Source organism: Sciurus carolinensis, chromosome 2, assembly GCF_902686445.1.
Source record: "Sciurus carolinensis chromosome 2, mSciCar1.2, whole genome shotgun sequence".
Classification (NCBI taxonomy): Eukaryota; Metazoa; Chordata; class Mammalia; order Rodentia; family Sciuridae; genus Sciurus; species Sciurus carolinensis.
This window is the reverse complement of record NC_062214.1, coordinates 31,232,124-31,250,999: the sequence shown is the minus strand read 5'-3', so window position 1 is coordinate 31,250,999 and position 18,876 is coordinate 31,232,124. Positions and strand designations below refer to the sequence as shown.

At 41.0% G+C, this 18,876-nt stretch overlaps 1 protein-coding gene across 1 annotated transcript in view; it reads left to right on the top strand.

The window, feature by feature from the left end:
• Fermt1 (FERM domain containing kindlin 1) overlaps positions 1-18,876 on the top strand; it is a 42,147-nt gene that overhangs the window by 9,534 nt on the left and 13,737 nt on the right. Inside the window, exons 3-9 of the mRNA XM_047541030.1 lie at positions 1,984-2,217; positions 5,278-5,418; positions 6,449-6,662; positions 8,466-8,568; positions 12,513-12,620; positions 13,193-13,324; positions 15,315-15,364. Of these exons, the coding sequence (XP_047396986.1) occupies positions 1,984-2,217; positions 5,278-5,418; positions 6,449-6,662; positions 8,466-8,568; positions 12,513-12,620; positions 13,193-13,324; positions 15,315-15,364 (982 nt within the window). The remainder of the gene's footprint in view (positions 1-1,983; positions 2,218-5,277; positions 5,419-6,448; positions 6,663-8,465; positions 8,569-12,512; positions 12,621-13,192; positions 13,325-15,314; positions 15,365-18,876) is intronic.

Here is an 18,876-nt window from a genome sequence, read left to right as displayed (position 1 = left end):
AGACATTGTATATAACCAGAAGAATGAGAAATTATACTCCATAATCATATGTATCAAAGTGCCATCTACTATCATGTATAACTAATTAAAACAAATTTAAAAATTTTAAAGAGAGACCATTTCAAGCAAAATAACAAGTAAATAAAAATACTGATTGTATTAGTCAGCTTTCTGTTGCTATGAAAAATACTTGAGGAAATCAACTTAGAGGAGCAAGGATTTTATTTTGGTTCATGATTTCAGAGATTTCAGTCCACACTTGCTTGGCCACCTCACTGTCAGCTCACAGTGAGGCAGAACATCATGGTGGGGCTGGTGTGGTAGTGTACCCCTGTAATCCTGGTGACTGGGGAGGCTGAGGCAGGAGGATCGCAAGCTCAAGGCCAGCCTCAGTAACTGGGCGAGACCTTGTCTTCAAAATAAAATTAAAAAGGGCTAGGGATACAGCTCAGTGATAATGTGCCCCTGGGTTCAGTCCCTGGTACCACAAAAGAAAAAAGAAAAAAAAAGAACATCATGGTGAGGAGCATGTGGTAGAGCAGAGCTGTTCACCTCAGGTCTCAGAGAAGGAGAAAGAGAGAAAGAGGGGCTGGGGAGATAGCTCAGTCGGTAGAGTGCTTGCCTTGCAAGCACAAGGCTCTGGGTTCGATCCCCAGCACCCAAAAAAAAAAAAAAAAAAAGAGAGAAAGAGAGAGAGAGAGAACAAAATAACACACTTGCCCAAGGAAGGGAATAAGGACTAGTTTTCTCCTTTCCCAGTGACCTACTTCCTCAACCTAGGATCAGCTGTGAATCCTTCAATGGATTAATCCATTGATGAGGTCAGAGCCCACATGAGCCAATCACCTGCCCAAATCCCCACCTCTAAACACTGCTACAACGGGGTCCAAGCTTTCAGCATAAAAGTCTATGGAGATTCTTTGTATCCAAACAGAAACACTAGCGTCCCTTTATTTAGCCAAAAGAATGATTGAATATTGGCCGTAACATTGACGAAGGGATTCATCTTTGATGCCAGGGTTGAAGGAGAGGAAGGGGGCTGGGGTATAGCTCAGTTGGTAGAGTGCTTGCCTTGCAAGTTCAAGGCCCTGGGTTCAATCCCCAGCACTGCAAAAAAAGTAAAAATAAAAATAAAAATTTTAAAAAAAGGTGAGGAAAGATTCAATATCAGTGCTAATATTGAGAAAATATGCAACTCTGATTCTAGTGTAGATGCTTTGAAAATGGGAATATGGTGCTTCTAGAAGATTGGGATGTTATTGAAAAGAGGAAAATGCCAGTTTCACTGCACTTCTGTGTGGACTTTGGGGGCTGTTGACACTCCCTTGTGACCTGGGGTGTAAGGATTCTTTTTCTTTTCTTTTTCTCCCCTTTTTTTTTTTTTTTTTTTTTTTGGTAATGCAGATTGAACCCAGGGGTGCTTAACCACTGAGCCACATGCCCCATCCCCAACCCTTATTTTGTACTTTTAAATTTTGAAGTAGGGTCTCACTAAGTTGCTTAGGGCCTCACTAAGTTGCCGAGGCTGACTTTGAACTTGCACTCCTCCTGCTCAGCCTACCAAGCCACTGGGATTACAGGCATGTGCCACCATGCCTAGCATAAGGATCCATTTCTATAAGAGAAATAAGATGCATTTTAACAAAGCCAAATGCTTTTGACCTTCCAGAAAGGACAGTGGCACAGATGGGTTTTAGGAAAAATAACTTCAGCATTCATCATGAACGAAAATGTCGTGCTCTTCCACGATACTTAAATGTAAATGATGGGAGAGTTCATACATTGTCCTCCTGCCGGGCCTTGGTGACTTTGGAGAGAAGCCAAGGATTGTAGTCTTGAGCTGTAAAGAGAAACGGGGCCCTGAAAGTCAGGTTGTTTGTTTCAGGTTTTGCACACAGTGAAATGGACCTTGGGGGATGCGAACCCCCTAGTGCTCCTCCTGCTCCTCCTCATTTTGCCTAATTGTGTCTTCCATCTTTGTAGACATAGCTCAAGACTGGTCAGACTTTGCTCTTTGGTGGGAACAGAAACATTGCTGGCTTCTGAAAACCCACTGGACCCTGGACAAATACGGAGTCCAGGCAGATGCCAAGCTTCTCTTCACCCCTCAGCATAAAATGCTGCGCCTTCGCCTGCCTAACATGAAGACGGTGAGGCTGCGAGTCAGCTTCTCGGCCGTGGTGTTTAAGGCTGTCAGTGACATCTGCAAAACCCTGAGTAAGTACCTGCGGTGCCCCCATGCCCCTTAGGCCTTCGGCAAAGGAAAGCGGGAAAACGTGTGCTGCTTTCTGCATGTCCCAAATGGCTGATGGGGAAACACCCCCTTCTTAGGAAGCACACTGCAAAGCCCAGATGCGGGTACTGCAGCCCTCACAGTGCGGTTGCACCAAATGGAACATCATTGACACATATCAGATTCGTTTCCACGCAGCTTAAAACTGTTTCAAAAGATATTTGTTTAAAAAAAAAAAAAAAAAAAAAAAAAGGAAAAGAAAGGTGGAGAGAATCTCATGAAGTTCAAAGGGAGATCAGTAGCGTAGAGGAAAGGGACCAGAGCAGGGAGGAGAGAATGGAAAGCCGAAATACTGGAGAGGGATCTTGGTCAAATTATGTGGTTATGTTTGTGCATGTGCAAATATGTAACACTGAATCTCACCATTATGTACAACTATAATTCTCCAATAAAAATATGGAAAAAAGATAGATAAGTAAATCATTTAAATCTAGAGAGCTAAAACAAACAAAAAAGATCTTCGTAAATAGAAGAGACAAACTGTTGAGATTGCGCCACGAGTTCATTTCTTCAAGCTATGCTCAAATCGTTATTAAAGATAAACCCCCCAAAAGAGCTGCTGTTAAATCCTTCACCACTGAAAGAGCTGGTGTATCTTTACGGCTTCTGCCCTGCTGCCGCTGTCTTCATTACTTTTTTACCTCATTAACACCTGCAACTCCAGCAGCAACTCCATGTCTACACAATTTACCAGTGAGATTTATTTTAAGCAGAAAAGCACACTGTGAATGGAAGCCTAATTCCTTATGGATTGGTGTCCCAAAGTAAAATACTCATAGAGACAACACTATGCAAACCATTTCTTCTTTTTGAGATTCCATAAAAGAAGGGAAACTGGTTCTACAAGGTGCTCTTCTTTCACATTTTTTAAAGTGTTTATAGGCATCTTCTTTGATACTAAGACCAATACTCAGCTCTTTAACACAGTACATAATATATCCTTGAGTTGTCTGTCTCCTTCGTTAAACTATGAACAGCATCATTCAACAAGTATTTACTGAGCACTTACTATGTGGCAGGCAGTGTGTGGAGTGCAGGGAAGACATTAGGGATAAAGATTGCTAGGTTTCCTGCCCTCTTGGTGCTTGCATTCTAACAGGCAGAGGCGATAATAACCAGCAATTTTTTTTTTTTTTTCGTGCTGGAGATTGAACTCAGGGCCTTGTGCTTGCAAGGCAAGCACTCTACCAACTGAGCTACATCCCCAGCCCAATAACCAGTAAATGTAATAAGAAAATATTAGAGGATGTTTTAAAAGGGGCTAGGACATAGAGAAAAAAGGGGAAAGTGTCAGTAGGAGAGGGAACACCAGTTCTGCACAGGGAGGGCCAGTATGGCATGAAACAGCGTGAGGGCAGAAAGCATTTCCTGAGCCAGGTGTGGTGGGAAACACCTGTAATCCCAGTGACTCTGAGGCTGATGTGGGAGGATCACAAGTTCAAGGCCAACCTTTGCAACTTAACACCGTGTCTTAGAATTAAAGAGGGGTGGGGATGTAGCTCAGTGTTCTAGTGCCCCAGCACTGCAAAAACCAGGAGGGAAGGAAGGAGATTGACATTTCCAGTCAATGGCTCTTTATATCTGATCAACTGAAGCTAAATCCAGTTAAGTTGTATAAGGTTTTTTTTCCATCTGGGGGAGGTGGGGATACAGATCTTGGACTTGGAGATAGACGTGCTGTTATTGTTCCATTTTTTGTTTAATGCTTACACCCGATTAGCTGGGCTTTTAGGTTCATCTCTAGGCTTGTGCATAAATTATGTATTCTGAGTGGTCACAGGTGTGCTTTGCAACCTGCTGGTCAGCCCTGGGCTACTGGGGAGTCAGGCTGCACTGCTGGACTGCACCTTGGTACGAGGCAGGGTGTGAACTGATCAGATGCATGGATCTAATAGGAGCCCGTGCACTGACGCCCAGGAATGCTGCCCTGGGACCCTCTGTCATCACATCCCTTGGCTTTTTCCTGGCATTATAACCACTCACTGTGGTAATTGCCTACTGGCAATTCTGATCAGCAGTAGCGCACATATTGGGTGAATGGTGGGGAAAGGGGTTTATCATAGATTTGGTTCTATGGACTCAGACCCTGGGGAGAAAAGTCAAGTATACACAGTTTCTTAGTAGGTGATATCAGTAAACACCACATAGGGGTGGGAAAGTGAGATCGGAAACATCAAGCCATCCATAAGCGTGTGTCACCAACCAAGCCACGCGCTGGGCAGCTGGGACCTCTGGGCAACAGTGGAGTTGCAGCCTCCGGGCTTGCCACCCCAGGGACACTGTCCTTGTGCACCACCGAGGGATGCTCCTGGGGAGAGTGGCATGTCTATGTCGGCAGCGCAGACCCTGGCTGGCCACCAGAGCAAGCCCTCAGGCAGACCTGAAGGTTCTCGAAGCACAGAAATGGCGAGGGCCCAGAAGAGGTGGCAGGGCATGAGGACATCTGCCAGGGGGTGAAAAGACCTGGTGGACAATGTGCGAGGTGAAGGTTTTCGGGGTTTGTGGTCCTCCCTAAAAAATGGAGGCGGGTCCTTGATTGGTTGTTGTCAAGAACAAAAAATGGAGGAAGGGAGAAAGAAAGAAGAGAGGAAAGGAAAAGCTGGTGTCAAATAGAAAATAATGATAGAATGCAGAAGTGGTTGAGGCTGGGCAGTGAGTGTATGAAGGGGGCATATGCTATTTCCTTGGCTTTGAAAACTTTTGAAATATTTTCATAATGACAAAAATGACAAAATTACAAAAAGCAAACTAGAAATTATACTAGACTAAATCTCTCTCCACTCTTCCCCCCAGACACATGCAGTTTAGAGAGTCTCTATTCCCCTTTTATTTCTTCAGAAATAAAATTTAGTTCCGTTTACCTCCCAAGGATCTCCTGAGACACTGTGTCAAATGCACTAAATGACTCTAAGTCTCAAAATTCTATTTTTCCCTTGTATTTTTCTTCTTTTTAAAATTTTTATTTTTTGTTATTTTATTTTTAGATATTAGAAGATCAGAAGAGCTTTCCTTGTTAAAGCCTTCTGGTGACTTTTTTAAGAAAAAGAAAAAGAAAGATAAAAATAATAAGGAGCCCATAATTGAAGATATTCTCAACCTGGAGAGTTCTCCAACAGGCTCACCAGGTAAGATGTGTTGTTTCAATTTGTGAATATAAATGAAAACCAAAGAGGGAAAATAGGCCTCTTCTTCCCCTCAAAGGAGAAATAAGATTTTAGGATCAATTAAATGAGGAAGAGCTACCTAGTTAACTTTGGAAATAACAAAATTTTATTTCAGACTCTTTTTTAATACATATGCTTTCATTGTTGTAATTGTGAATCTTGTGTTGCTGTGAATGGAAAATCTTAGTACAGATGGCCACAAATAGGTGATAAAAGAGTGATATTTTAAAAGGAGATACGTTGAGTCACTCAAATATACTTCTCTCTTCCTGATTCTATTTTTGTGCAATTCTTTCCTGAATTCAAGTTCTCATTGGATATAGGGGGAAAGTTCTTCAGGTGAAAATTCTGGAGAGGTTTCTCTTCTTTCTTTTTATATCAAAATAATCAAATCTCTAGCATGCGTGCAATATTGAGGGCATTCTTGCACAGTATATTCCAATGAATTCCAAGAAAAAAAGCAGTTATGTGTGCTTGATACAATCTTGAGCCAGATGATTAACCTGCTGTATTCTTAAAATTGCAAGGGCTGCTATGTGATTCAGGAGTATCTGAGGGCTGGGGATATACTTAAGTTGGTAGAGGGCTTGCCTCTCAAGCACAAGGCCCTGGGTTCAATCCCCAGCACTGCAAAAAAAAAGAGTATCTGAAATTTATTTTGTACCTGCACTCTGTGAAGTCCCCAGTTCTCTACTCATGTCAAGACTTCTGCCAAAATAAGAGAACTTTGAATTATTAGAAAAGTAGTCCCCAACATTCATCTGTGTTGATTTGGAGGAACTTTTACATCTTTGAGTTCCCAGAAACAGAATATACAGACAAGATCTTTGCCTGTGTATAACTGGTCTCCCCACCATTATGGCTCCTACGATCATTCTAAATGATACATTAAAAGTCAAATTTCATTTTAGTGTAAGGAATGGCAGTACTTCTTTTTCTAAAGATTCCCAGCTGACTCTCATATCAGGTCCATCTACCCCTTGCTTTGCAGTAAGTCCTGGCTTGTACAGTAAGACCATGACTCCTACGTATGACCCCATCAATGGAACTCCAGCATCCTCCACCATCACTTGGTTCAGTGACAGCCCTTTAACAGAACAAAATTGCAACATCCTCGCATTCAGCCAGCCACCCCAGTCACCAGAGGCACTGGCTGAGATGTACCAGCCTCGGTCTCTGATTGATAAAGCCAAGCTTAATGCAGGGTAAGTATGTGACTCCATGTTGCTTCTCTCTGAACTGGTGTTCACTTAGTGAGAGAGTTGTCCCAGAGCTCAGGGAGTGTTTAGGTTTTAAGTTAATAGTCCTGGGGAGTGTGCTTTAGTACTTGACTTCAGCAAAAAAGGCTTAAGTTTTCAACTGTGACAAAAATCTGTGTGTTTGGATAACTCAACAGAGTGACATATGTAAATATAATTCTTTTCTGCTCCACTCCAGGTGTGTAAAGTTATGCTTTCTGGGATGTAGAGTAGTTTGTCCCCATGTTGGTTTTCCTGAACCTGTCGGGGAGAGGCAAGGTGGTCCCCTGGGCTCACATTGTCCCTTTAGGCCTTCTAAGGGCAAGTCCTGGACCTCTGTTTGAAATGGTCTCATAAAATACACCCACACAGTTTCTCAGACTACCATTTCTTTTATTCTCCATTGCCCACCAAACAAAGTCAACCTTGTTAATAGCAGTCAACTCCCTGGAAGACCTGGCTCCAGTGGACGTCTCTGTATCCTACCGTGGCTCCCTGCCCCTCATTTTGCCCTACGGCACCTTCACGGTTTCTGTCACTGCCCCCACTCCTGTGCTACTCTTCAGTCCCTGTTTGTCCCTGAAGGCTCAGCCACAGGCTTTTTCCTGAGTATCACTAATGCAGGTTGGTCAGTCACTTCCCTGACTTACCTTGCTCCACTGTCACCTTGTTCCTTTATTATGAGGCTCCATCGCCCCCCATGGACCGTCAGTCCCTTTAGAAAGGAGACTACATCTTGGTTATTCTTGCTACTCCACAAGGTCTCAGAGAATGGGAGTTCAGGCCACTTCTGTTCAGTGGCATTAGGTGACACTTCATCCCTGTAGCATTTTGCTACTAACTTTTACTCTCCATCCCACCACCCCTCCCCATTACCCAGCTTGTATTTCTCAACTTGAAAACAATACTATCCAGGAACCACTAGCCACATAGGAATATTTAAATCTAAATTTGGGTTAAATTAATTAAAATTAAAATGAGGCATTAACCTCATTTCATATTCAGAAGGCCACAGTGGCTGGAGGCGAATGCATTGGACAGAACAAACTTGAATATTTCCCTCATTGCAGAAAGTGCTAGACAGTAGGCTAGGCCTAGCTTTGGGGTGAACTACCTCGTACAGTGGAGCCGTCTTGCAGTCAGCTGGGGACAGACTACCATGCTGACTCCATCACCTGACTATGACTGTGAATGGATCATCTAATGTCACCAAGACTCAGTTTCCTCATCTATAAAACTGAGATAATAAGAACTGCCCTGGCTCCTTCAGTGGATTACTTTAAAGTTTAATGAGCATATGTATATATAAACATATATATATACACACACACACATATGTATGTATATATAATTGCATTTTATCTTAAAGTGTTTAAAGGTGACATATGTATAGATGTCATATATACCTCATCTATACATATATATGTCATATATATATGTCCTGTGTGTGTCATATGTATGCAAATGCACATCCTATATGTCTTATAAACATATATATGTCATACATATACATGTCCTGTGTGTGTCATATGTACACAAATGCATGTCCTATATGTCTTATATACATATATATCACCTTAAAACACTGTACGATCAAATGTAACTCTAAGCTATTATGTGCTTACTGGTTTTTTGCAATATTGCATATTCTGCCTTTGTTCAAGGGTGTAGATGTATATGAGCATATATAGTAGTATAATAAATAACATGATATAATGGGTACATATGTAAAATTGACTGACCTTTAAAACCCATTCTGTTGTTTTCTAGTTGGCTAGATTCTTCACGCTCCCTGATGGAACAAGGAATCCAAGAGGATGAGCAACTGCAGTTACGATTTAAATACTACACTTTCTTTGATTTGAATCCTAAAGTAAGAAAACTTTTCTCTCTTTCTTTCTCTCTCTCTCTCTCCTCTCCTCTCTCTTTCTTAATGTGAATGCATGGATGTGTAAAATTGAGTCATTTCATTATCAAAATGAGAACTGATTTGTGTGGTCTCTTAATCTCTGCAGGGTTAGACTGACGCATGTGTTTTGGCTTCTTAGTTGTCATCTCTTGGTTTCTAGAGGGCAGATAAACTGTCCTCGAGTTAACAGGAGTCCCCTGAGGTCTCTGTGGCCCAGCACAGTGCACACCATCCCCTCACCCCCGCCCCGCCCCTGCATTCACAGGAACGAAGGGATAAGAGCAAATGTTTCCCAGCCCTGGAGTCCTTGATGCCAAAGGAAGGAAAGGAACTTTCAGAGGCCAGAGTCAAGGGCAGGTTCTCCTGAACAAGCCAGGACCACGAGGTGGTGCACATCTACATGAAGACCCCAGCTGGCCACCACCTCATTGTCAGTGCACAGCTCCCACCTGAAATGTATCAGGACACCTAATGAGAGGCACAATGAGTACTTTGAACTTCTGCCCTTTGCTTGCTCCTGAGTAGCCATTTGTGGGGCTGCGAATCAGCCGCTAAATGGCAGAAAATGTAAACTGTGTGTCGGGTCCTCTGAGTGCTCAGGGTAGTGCACCTATTTCTCCTTCCTCTGGTGCATCTTGTTCTCTTCCAGCCACTGATGTGCCCTTGTTGAGGACCTTGCCTCGGCCAGCCTTTCTCCCCAGACCCCTGCCTTTTCCCTGGTCCTGAATTTAAGTCTGGTTTTCGATGGCCCACCTTGACCTACCTAGCATCTTCTTCAAAATAAGTCTTGTTCCTTGTCATTTCCATGGAGACACTCCTGCTCAGTCCTTGGTTTAAACCTAAGTTAATGCCCTTGAATCTAGCATGTGTCTGGAATATGTAACTCCCAGTGAATCATGGCTAAAGAGCAAATTTAAGGTCACCGTGAAATTTTATAGTTGTCTGGTGTTTTCCTTATCGCCTTGTCTGCAAGACCTATACCCATACATTTCCTGATTCCCACCCTCCCCACTCTCTCTCTCTCTTTTCATTTTTATGTGGTGCTGGGGGTTGAACCCAGGGCCTCAGGCATGCTGAGCAAGCCCTCTACCACTGAGCTGCATGCATCCCAGCACATCACATCTGTTTTCATAAGAGGCCCAGAGGATTCCGACAGCTGCTACTGGGCTAACAAGGGATCTGTGATTAGATGTAAACTTTCCTTCAAGAGAGGATGGAACTGTGATAGGTGGCTTTTGTCCTCTGTTAGTATTGTTGGTTGATGGAAGGGGAGGGGAATTCGCTGAACTGACTAGATGGGAAGGAATAGAGATTCAAGGAGTAGAGAGGGCAGAAACCATGTTTGCACCAAAGTCTATTGAATTATTTCTCTTTTTATGTTTGTGGGAATACAGTGTGCATGATGAATCTTTTGTATTGAAAATATTTTCCATCTGTGTCTCATAAATTTCTAACCTTCTTTAGATTATAAATGTTGGTAACCTAAAATGTTTAAGTGTAGATTTTCAAGTCTATTTTAGGCATCCTGTCTTGCTTACGAAGGCCTTCCTGGGGTTGGGGTGTAGCTCAGTAGTAGAGCACGAGCTTAGCATGCTCAGTTTCTAGGTTCAATCCCCAGCACCAAAAGAAAAAAGGCCTTCCCCACTCAAAGATTGTGGAAAGTATTCCTTCTAAATATAATTTGGGTTATATATTTAGGCTTTTTTTGGGGGGTGTGTGTTTTACAGAGGTTTGAACTCAGGGGCACTTGACCACCAAGCCACATCCCCAGCCCTATTTTGTATTTTATTTAGCGACAGGGTCTCACTGAGTTGCCTAGCACCTTCCTGTTGCTGAGGCTGGCTTTGAACTCTCGATCCTCCTGCCTCAGCCTCCTGAGCTGCTGGGATTACAGGCATGCCACTGCGCCTAACTGTATTTAGGCCTTTTTTATAACAGATTTGGGGGTATAATGCATATATCATGCATTCACCTATTTAATATGTACAATGCAATTGTTTTAATATATTCACAGAATTGCACAACCATGACCACTATCAAATTTCAGCTGTCACTTCCCATTCCTTCCAGCCGTCCGAGCCCTAGGCCACCATCAATCACTTTTCTGTCTGTGAAATTTGCCTACACTGGTCATTTCCTATAAGCAGAATTATACAACATTCTGAACTTTGGCTTCTTTCATTTAGTGTATTTTCAAAGTTCATCTGTATTATAGCGTGTGTTAGTGTTTCATTTCTCTTTATTGCCAAATAATATTCCATTGTATGTATATACCTGTGGCTGTATATATATTCATTCATTCATTCATCAATCAGCAGACATTTGGATTATTTCCACTTTTTGGCTATTATTAATGATGCTGCTATGAATGTTCATGTCCAAGTTTGGATTGTTGGTGTTTTTTAACTATTATTATGGTAAAATATGCATACATACAACTTATTTGCCATCTTAACCATTTTTAGATGGCAAATCAGTGCCATTAAGTGCATTTCACATTGTTGTGAAATTATTATCAGTATCCATTTCCAGAGCTTTTTCATCATCCAAACAGAAACCAAGTACCCATCAAACAACTACACCCCTTCTTTTCCTCCCCCTGCCCCAACCCCCAGTAACCTCTATTCTACTTCTTGTCTGTATAGATTTACCTATTCTAGGTAGTTCATGTAAGTGAAACTATCCAGTATTTGTCATTTTAAGTCTGATTTAGTTCACTTGTATAATGTCTTCAAGGTTCATTCATGTTGCATCATCTATCAGAATTTCATTCCTTTTAAAGACTGAATAATATTCTATGTGTGCAGGTATCTGTTCATCCATTGATGGGCACTTGGGTTGCTTCCCTTTTTTGACTATTGTGGTTAATGCTGCTGTCGACATTGGTATACAAAGACCTGTTTGAGTACCTACTTTCACTCCTCTTGGGTGGATCTCTAGGAGTGGAATTGCTGAAGCGTATTTCATGTTTAACTCTCTAGATACCACCCAACTGTTTTCTGTGGAGGCTGCACCATTTTACATCCAGCATGCACAAGGGTTCCAATTTCTCCACATCCTCACCAATTCTAGTTATTATTTTGTAGATTAGAGCCCTCATAATGGGTGTGAAGTGGTATCTCATGTGGTTTGTATGTTTAATCTTTAATCCATCTATCATTTAGATTTTTGGATGGTGTAAAGTAGTATTTTTTGTTTTGGGTTTTTGTTCCCCAAATACCTAGGCATTCTCAACACTGAGTATGGTATTGAATTATTCCCTTCCCTACTTACATACAATGTCATTTTTATTTTATATTAAATAAATATATATACATAGATCTATCTCCAGATATGACCTTAGCATGTACTTTGTCACTATACAGATACCACACTGTATTAATTGCTGCATTGTTTTAATATCTGGGAGGACAAGTGCCTCCCTCAATATTGTCCTTTTTCAAAATTTTATTGGCAATATCTGAACATTGTGTCTTCCAGCTTAACTGAGAATCAGCATAAAGTTCTGTTAAAAATTCCTGTCAGATTCTATTTGGAATTACACAGAGTTTACTGATCTGCTTGGACTCCCTCTCCCTTACAGTATTTATTGTGTAAACCATTTCTGCTGTTTGCTTTGAGAGCCAATAGAAACGTGCTAGACAGAGGGAAAATAATGGAATGTAAGCTGGATCCGTTTGGCTCCTTGAAAAAGCTCTGGAAAATATTTAGGGAAAATTAAGTTCTGAGTTCAGAACCAAAATGAGCAGGGTTATTGGAAAGACAGAGGTGCTCTTCTCAGTTACCTGAACTAAGGTGTAGGACATTTGATTTACAGAGAATGGACTCAGATATTGCAGAATTTTTGTATTTAAAAAAAAAAAAAAGCCTGCAAGTATACATATACACACGTCTGTTTATTTCTCTAGTACGATGCTGTCCGGATAAACCAGCTCTATGAACAAGCCAGGTGGGCTATTCTCTTAGAAGAAATTGACTGCACAGAAGAAGAAATGCTGATCTTTGCAGCACTACAGGTAGAATCTTGGGTTCTCATCACTTGTAAGAAACCAAGTTCCTTCTGCTTAAAGCTTCCCATTTTTCATACTGTTTGTTTCTTTTTCTTTTCTCTTTGGGACTGGGGATTGAAACCAGGGGTGCTTTACACTGACCTACACCCCCAACTTTTTTATTTTTTGTTTTGAAATAGGGCCTCTCTAAGTTGCAGAGGCTGGCCTCTGCCTCCCAAGTTGTGGGATTACAGGTGTGCACCACCAGGTTTGTTTCTTTGGTGAAAGAAATGAAAATGAGGAGAGTAAATTTAAATTTAAGAATCTCCTCATAGTACACATATGTGCACATCCTATGTAAAGCATTCTGATCTCTCCCCTACCACCAGCCCAATCCGTGATGGGGAAGAACCAAGTTTGAATAGGACTAAACATAAGTCTAAAATGAGCTCAATTAAAAATGCCATTTTCCCTACATAGGCAGGAGACTTCCTTGTAAGAGATGTTTAGCATTCCAGAGGAATGACTGAAAGAAGAAGAAATGGCTAATGGATCCTTTCACTTCTATAACATTTCTAAAACCTTTATTTTCACTTTAGTATCATATCAGCAAATTGTCAATGTCGGCTGAGATACAGGATTTTACAAATGAGTCTGAGGTTGACGAAGTGGAAGCTGCCCTTTCTAATTTGGAAGTGACCCTCGAAGGTGGAAAAGCAGACAGCACCTTGGTATGAACTTCTCTGTTAGCTCAGAATTGTGACTTTGCTCCTACTGATGGACAAGTGAAGATGAATATTTTAAAATTAGAAAAAAGAGAATATTTCATCTTACTTTGAAAAAAAGGTGGGGGAGAATATGCTCTTCATGGGACAAACTTAAACTTAGCAAGAACTGACTAGATTTTCTCAGGTTAGTTCTGCAAGGGGCTATAAGATATTTTCATCACAACTAACAACAATACTTTTTGTCCTTGGGTGTAAGTTGGCATGGTGTGAGGGGAAGACCTCTGAGAGTTCCATTTCACTAGCATGGAACATGGAATTGATCTCTTCAGTCTAGAAAGAACCACCCTGTCTGTGGCTTGGAGCAGCTGTGAGAATAGAGAAAACGCTTTGCAGATACCGTCTTATCATCTGTTTACCTGGTTATATATTTCCACTGGGCAAGATTGACAGAAGTGAGGGAGGGCTTTTTGCTGGGGCATTTTCAAGCATTCCTGAACCTTTTTGATGGCAGGAAATAAGTAAAATAAAAATTCTCCAGGAAAACATAAAGAAATAGCACTAGTGTATTATCCCTTACTTTTTATCTTTGAAATGTGGCTGAGTGGCAGCTTTATAATTGTAATCTCCACCCCTGTCCCCAGTTTGATTCATTCATGAAGTGCCACCCTTCTGTGTAACTTCTTTAATCATGGAAGTAATTTTAGTTTAATCACATTGAATCAGAGAGGTGGGTCTATTGTGATTGGATCTAAATAGTAATAATGAGTAAGAATGAGTCACTATATTTTTATGCATTCACTCTGTGTTCTCTCATTAAATGCCTTAAAATAAGAAACTGGCATCATGCAAGAGCAAATACCGAAAACAACTAAATGCCAAGGTTCTGTGGAGATACAGAGCTGTCTCCCATTTATCCAAGACACAGACCCCATGCACAGATCTTTTTAAATTATTTTTATTTTTTAGTTGTAGATGGACATAATACTTTCGTTTTATTTGTTTATTTTTGTGTGGTGCTGAGGATCAAACCCAGGGCCTCAGGCGTGCTAGGCAGGCGCTCTACCTCTGAGCCACAACCCCAGCCCCTAGAGATCTTTTTATCTCCTTTCTCTGCTGAACAAATGCAAAAGGAAAGTGATCCTTCTTGGAGTAAACGAAAAATTCCCTCCTTCCTCCCTCAGTATGTAGCACTAAACAATAGGCTTCTCAGTTCAAAAGAAAACAGTCACCAGCCTACATGGCAGAATGAACTTTGAACCGAGTTCCTTTGAATGTTTAATCAGTGACCTAGGTGTAGCCAGTTGCTTTACCACAAAATTGCAAAATATTTTGTACATAAAAGTAGTCATTGCTAACTCAAATTTTTAACTTGAATAGTGGATACAGGAAATGTTGGTCAAGTTTTTAAATCGTCTTTTTACATTTTTATAATCCATGACAAACCTAAAAGTGAAAAACATACCCGTGTACAGATTAACAAATGAGTGTCAAATTATCCCCCAAGTCACCACCTGAATCAAGAAATAGAAATTGACCATCCCCTTAAGAGCCCCCACATCATCACCCCATTCCCAACCCTCTCCTCCTATAACGGTAGCTACTGGAAATATGGCTAGTGTGACTAAGGGACAGAGCTTTATTATTTTATTTTATTTTTAATTTTTGATACTGGGGATTGAACTCAGAAGCCCTTAACCCCTGAGTCACATCCCCAGCCCCTTTTACACTTTATTTAGAGACAGGGTCTTGCTTAGAGCCTCTCTAAGTTTCTGAGGCTGGCTTTGAATTGGCGATCCTCCTGCTTCAGCCTCCCAAGCCGCTGGGATTACAGGCGTGTGCCAGCACACTTGGCTATTGTTTTCTTTTATTTGGATTCATTCAAATTTTAGAGAGCTGTCTGTGGCAAGAGGCTACCCTATTGGACAGGGCAGGTATAGATAATCACCACCACCTATGGAATTCCTGCTTATGAAATGTGATCTGTTTTCCTTAGGAGGACATTACCGACATCCCCAAGCTTGCAGACAATCTCAAATTGTTTAGGTAAGTAGCCTTTAAGGAGAAAAGGAGTTCCCCATAACAAAGCCTTGCAAATAGAGCCCAGAGTGTAAATTGCACATCTGTTAGTCAAGTTCATCATTCAAAGGTAAGATCATGGGGCTTTGGTGTCTCACAGACAGTGTGTGGAAACCTAGCTCCACCATGTGCACTAACAGGTGACCTGGAGTGTTCTCAGTTTCCTGAGCTATAACATGGGAATATAACTCCCATTAGGTTCTTTGGGAGGATTCGATTAAATTTTGTTAAAAAAAAAAAAAAAGCATTTTAATATGGTTACCCGACTCATAGTACTTACTCACTAAGCAGTGGTATGAACACCACCGGCATCGGTAAGGATGAACACACATGCTGATTGGCATTTCTAATAGGTTCAACCTGGGAGGCTCAGGACTCTGACACCGTTTGACAGACCTTTGGCAGTACAAGAATCATTTGACTCTCAAACTTTGATCCTGATCTTACAGAGAGAGTAGTTAACTTTATCTACTCTCCACTGTTAGAATGGTAGTTAATCTGAAACTATTAAAAAGGCAGAGAAGGGGCTGGGGATATAGCTCAGTTGGTAGAGTGCTTGCCTCTCATGCACAGCACAAGGTCCTGGGTTCAATCCCCAGCAACCCCCCCAAAAAAAAAAAAATGAAGAAGTCTGGCGTAGTGGTGGGTGCCTGTAATCCCACCTACTTGGAAGACTGAGGCAGGAGGATTAGAAGTTCAAGACCAGCCTGGGCAACTTTGACCTCATCTCAAAATTAAATTTTAAAAGGCCTGGGATGTGGCTCAGTTTTAGAGTACCCCTGTGTTCAATTCCCAATACCAGGGGAAAAGAAAAAAATGCAGAGAAGGTTATGTTTTGTTTTCATGGAAAGAAAAGACGGCCACCTTTATGGGTGCCCAGGCATGTTAGAATGAAAGCAATAAAGCCCTTTGAAGTTCTATCAGTTACTGAAGTCACTTGATGGTTTGTTGACTTTTCTTAACAAACCGATTCTTCACTGGGGGCAGCTGGCTTTAAAAGAAATGCAAGTTACTTTTGATAATACATGATGCAAAGAAAGACTTGGAAAGAGGAACAGTGAACCAGGTATAATCGAGAAACAAGAGTCCAAAGGTAACAGTATTTGTCACTGGATTTCTACAGTTTGTTTAGGTTTTTTTTTTTTTTTTTTTTTTTAATGTAATTGTAGCCTGTGGTCTCAAACAATAAGGTCATTCATTTATTTTCTGTCATATGAATAGTTGTAACCACAACTGACTTGAATTGGTATAATCAAGAGTGGCAGAGAAAAGAAATAGCAATTTGAAGCCACAAATACACCTTGATATAATATTCAGTGTTCTGCAGTGAAACTGAATTGCCATATTCTCTTTGTGGAATAAATCTAGCTCTTCACAACCAAATGATGACAGCGTCCCTCCTGAAGATGTTCTCTATATTTCAGTGGAGGAGATGATAGGTTGGAGTTAGCCATGTCTGCTTCACCTGTGCTACCTGAATGGCATTTGGTGTGATAGTTATGCTCAGATTCACAAATTACCCGTGTATCTGACCAATGGGCACTTTATCAACCAAAGGTCTCAAGATCTTGGATGTAATGTGTGATACAATTCATAGGATGAAGAAATGAATAAAGAAAGGAAAAGGAGAGTGTGAGAGAAGGGGAGGGGACCGGATTGGGAGAAGAGCTCTATTTCTAGGAAGAGTGTGACCACTAGCAGGTCCTTCATCTCCCTGGGCTTCTCTCCTTATCAAAATGAGAGCATTGGACTAGTCCTTCGATTTTTTTTTTCTTTCATTTCCAATAAAGCTCTTTCTTTTTTCTAAATAAAATCTACAGAATCTATCAAAATGTGGGCTTCAGTTTCCAGCACCATGACATCAGTTCTAATGCAAACCCTAATCCTGCTATAAATACATAGGAATGCTGGATAAAATAAAAGAATCGCAAATACAATATAGATCATAGAGAAACTGAGAAATGTCAGTTTTCAGGAAATGAGAAGGGAACCTGGTTCTCCAAATGAAGCCTCAGCCTCAGAGGCTGATTTAGGGCATGGATACAGACTCTCCTGGCTTGGGGCTAGTGCTCCAACTCCAGGTAGGGATTGGAAATGAATGTTTCAGCCTACGTGAAGCAGTAAGCCCGCTGAAGCACTTGCCTAATGGTGTTTTCTCTGTCTAAAGGGGAATAGAAAAATTACCCGTCAACCAAAGAAAGCAGGAAGGAAGTTCATCCTTGTACTGGATTTTGTGGGGAAATGAAAAGTCTGTCTTGAGAAATCAGAGCCAAGGCTTGTGACCATACAAATGTAGATAGGAATTGAAATGTCTTATACGATAAGGGAAAATTAAATAGAAACTGGTCCAGGACCACAAAACCTATGTTAGCCTTAGTAAATGCAGCTGTGAAAATACTCAGAGGGAAATATACACAACCAGGCACGCATAGATTTCTGTAGACAACATTAATTACCTAAAAAATGAGCTCCTGCCAGGCACAGTGGCACCTACCTGTAATCCCAGCAACTCTAGAGGCTGAGGCAGGAGGATTGAAAGTTCAAGGCCAGCCTCAGTAACTTAGTGAGACCTTGTCTCAAACTAAAATTTTTTACAAAGATAGAAAGCACTGGGGGTGTAGCTCAGTGATAGAGTACCCCTGGATTCAATCCCCAGTACCAAAATATTTTTTTAAAAATGAAAAATAATCTCCCAATGAAAATGACATCAATATGAGTTAATGGACTGCCAAAGGGGAAGTTTCAGCAATTTTAAGTAATGGAACAATCTGAAGAAACCATAAAATAAGTATGTTTAAAAATCATTAAGTTAAAAATTAAGATTAATAAAAGAGAACAGGCAAGGAGGGAAAAGAGGGGTGGGAGGGGTGGGGGGGAGGAAAAAATAACAGAATAAATCAAACACCATTACCCTATGTAAATGTATGATTACACAAATGTTATGCCTCTACTTCATGTACAACCAGAGAAACAAGTTGTACCCCATTTGTTTACAATAAAAAATAAATTAAATAAATAAAATAAAAATAAATAAAATTGCTCTAAAACAAGGCCCAAATAAAAATGAGAATATCCTAAAAAGAGAGAGAGAGAGAGAGAGAGAGAGAGAGAGAGAAAAAGAGAGAGAGAGAGAACAGGCAGCTTCAAAAAGGATTTATATCCTTTTATATTCCATTATAGGTCTCATAATGCTTATAAGAGTACTGTGGTATAGCTTACAAAACATTGCACACCTGTTGGGGTAGGTCCTCAAACTATTTTAAAGATGGGGTGTGCCCATTTATAGTTTGCAGATTGCTGGTCTGGGCCAGTTTTTGTGAATTTTCAGGGAGCCAGCTTAGGAAATCTTGTTTAAAATGTGGGCCACTGGACCACCAACCTGCACCCACTGGATCTGGAGGTCTGGAACTCACTAAGTTGCTGAGGCTGGCCTCAAACTTGCAATCCTCCTGCCTCAGCCTCCTGAGTTGCTGGAATTA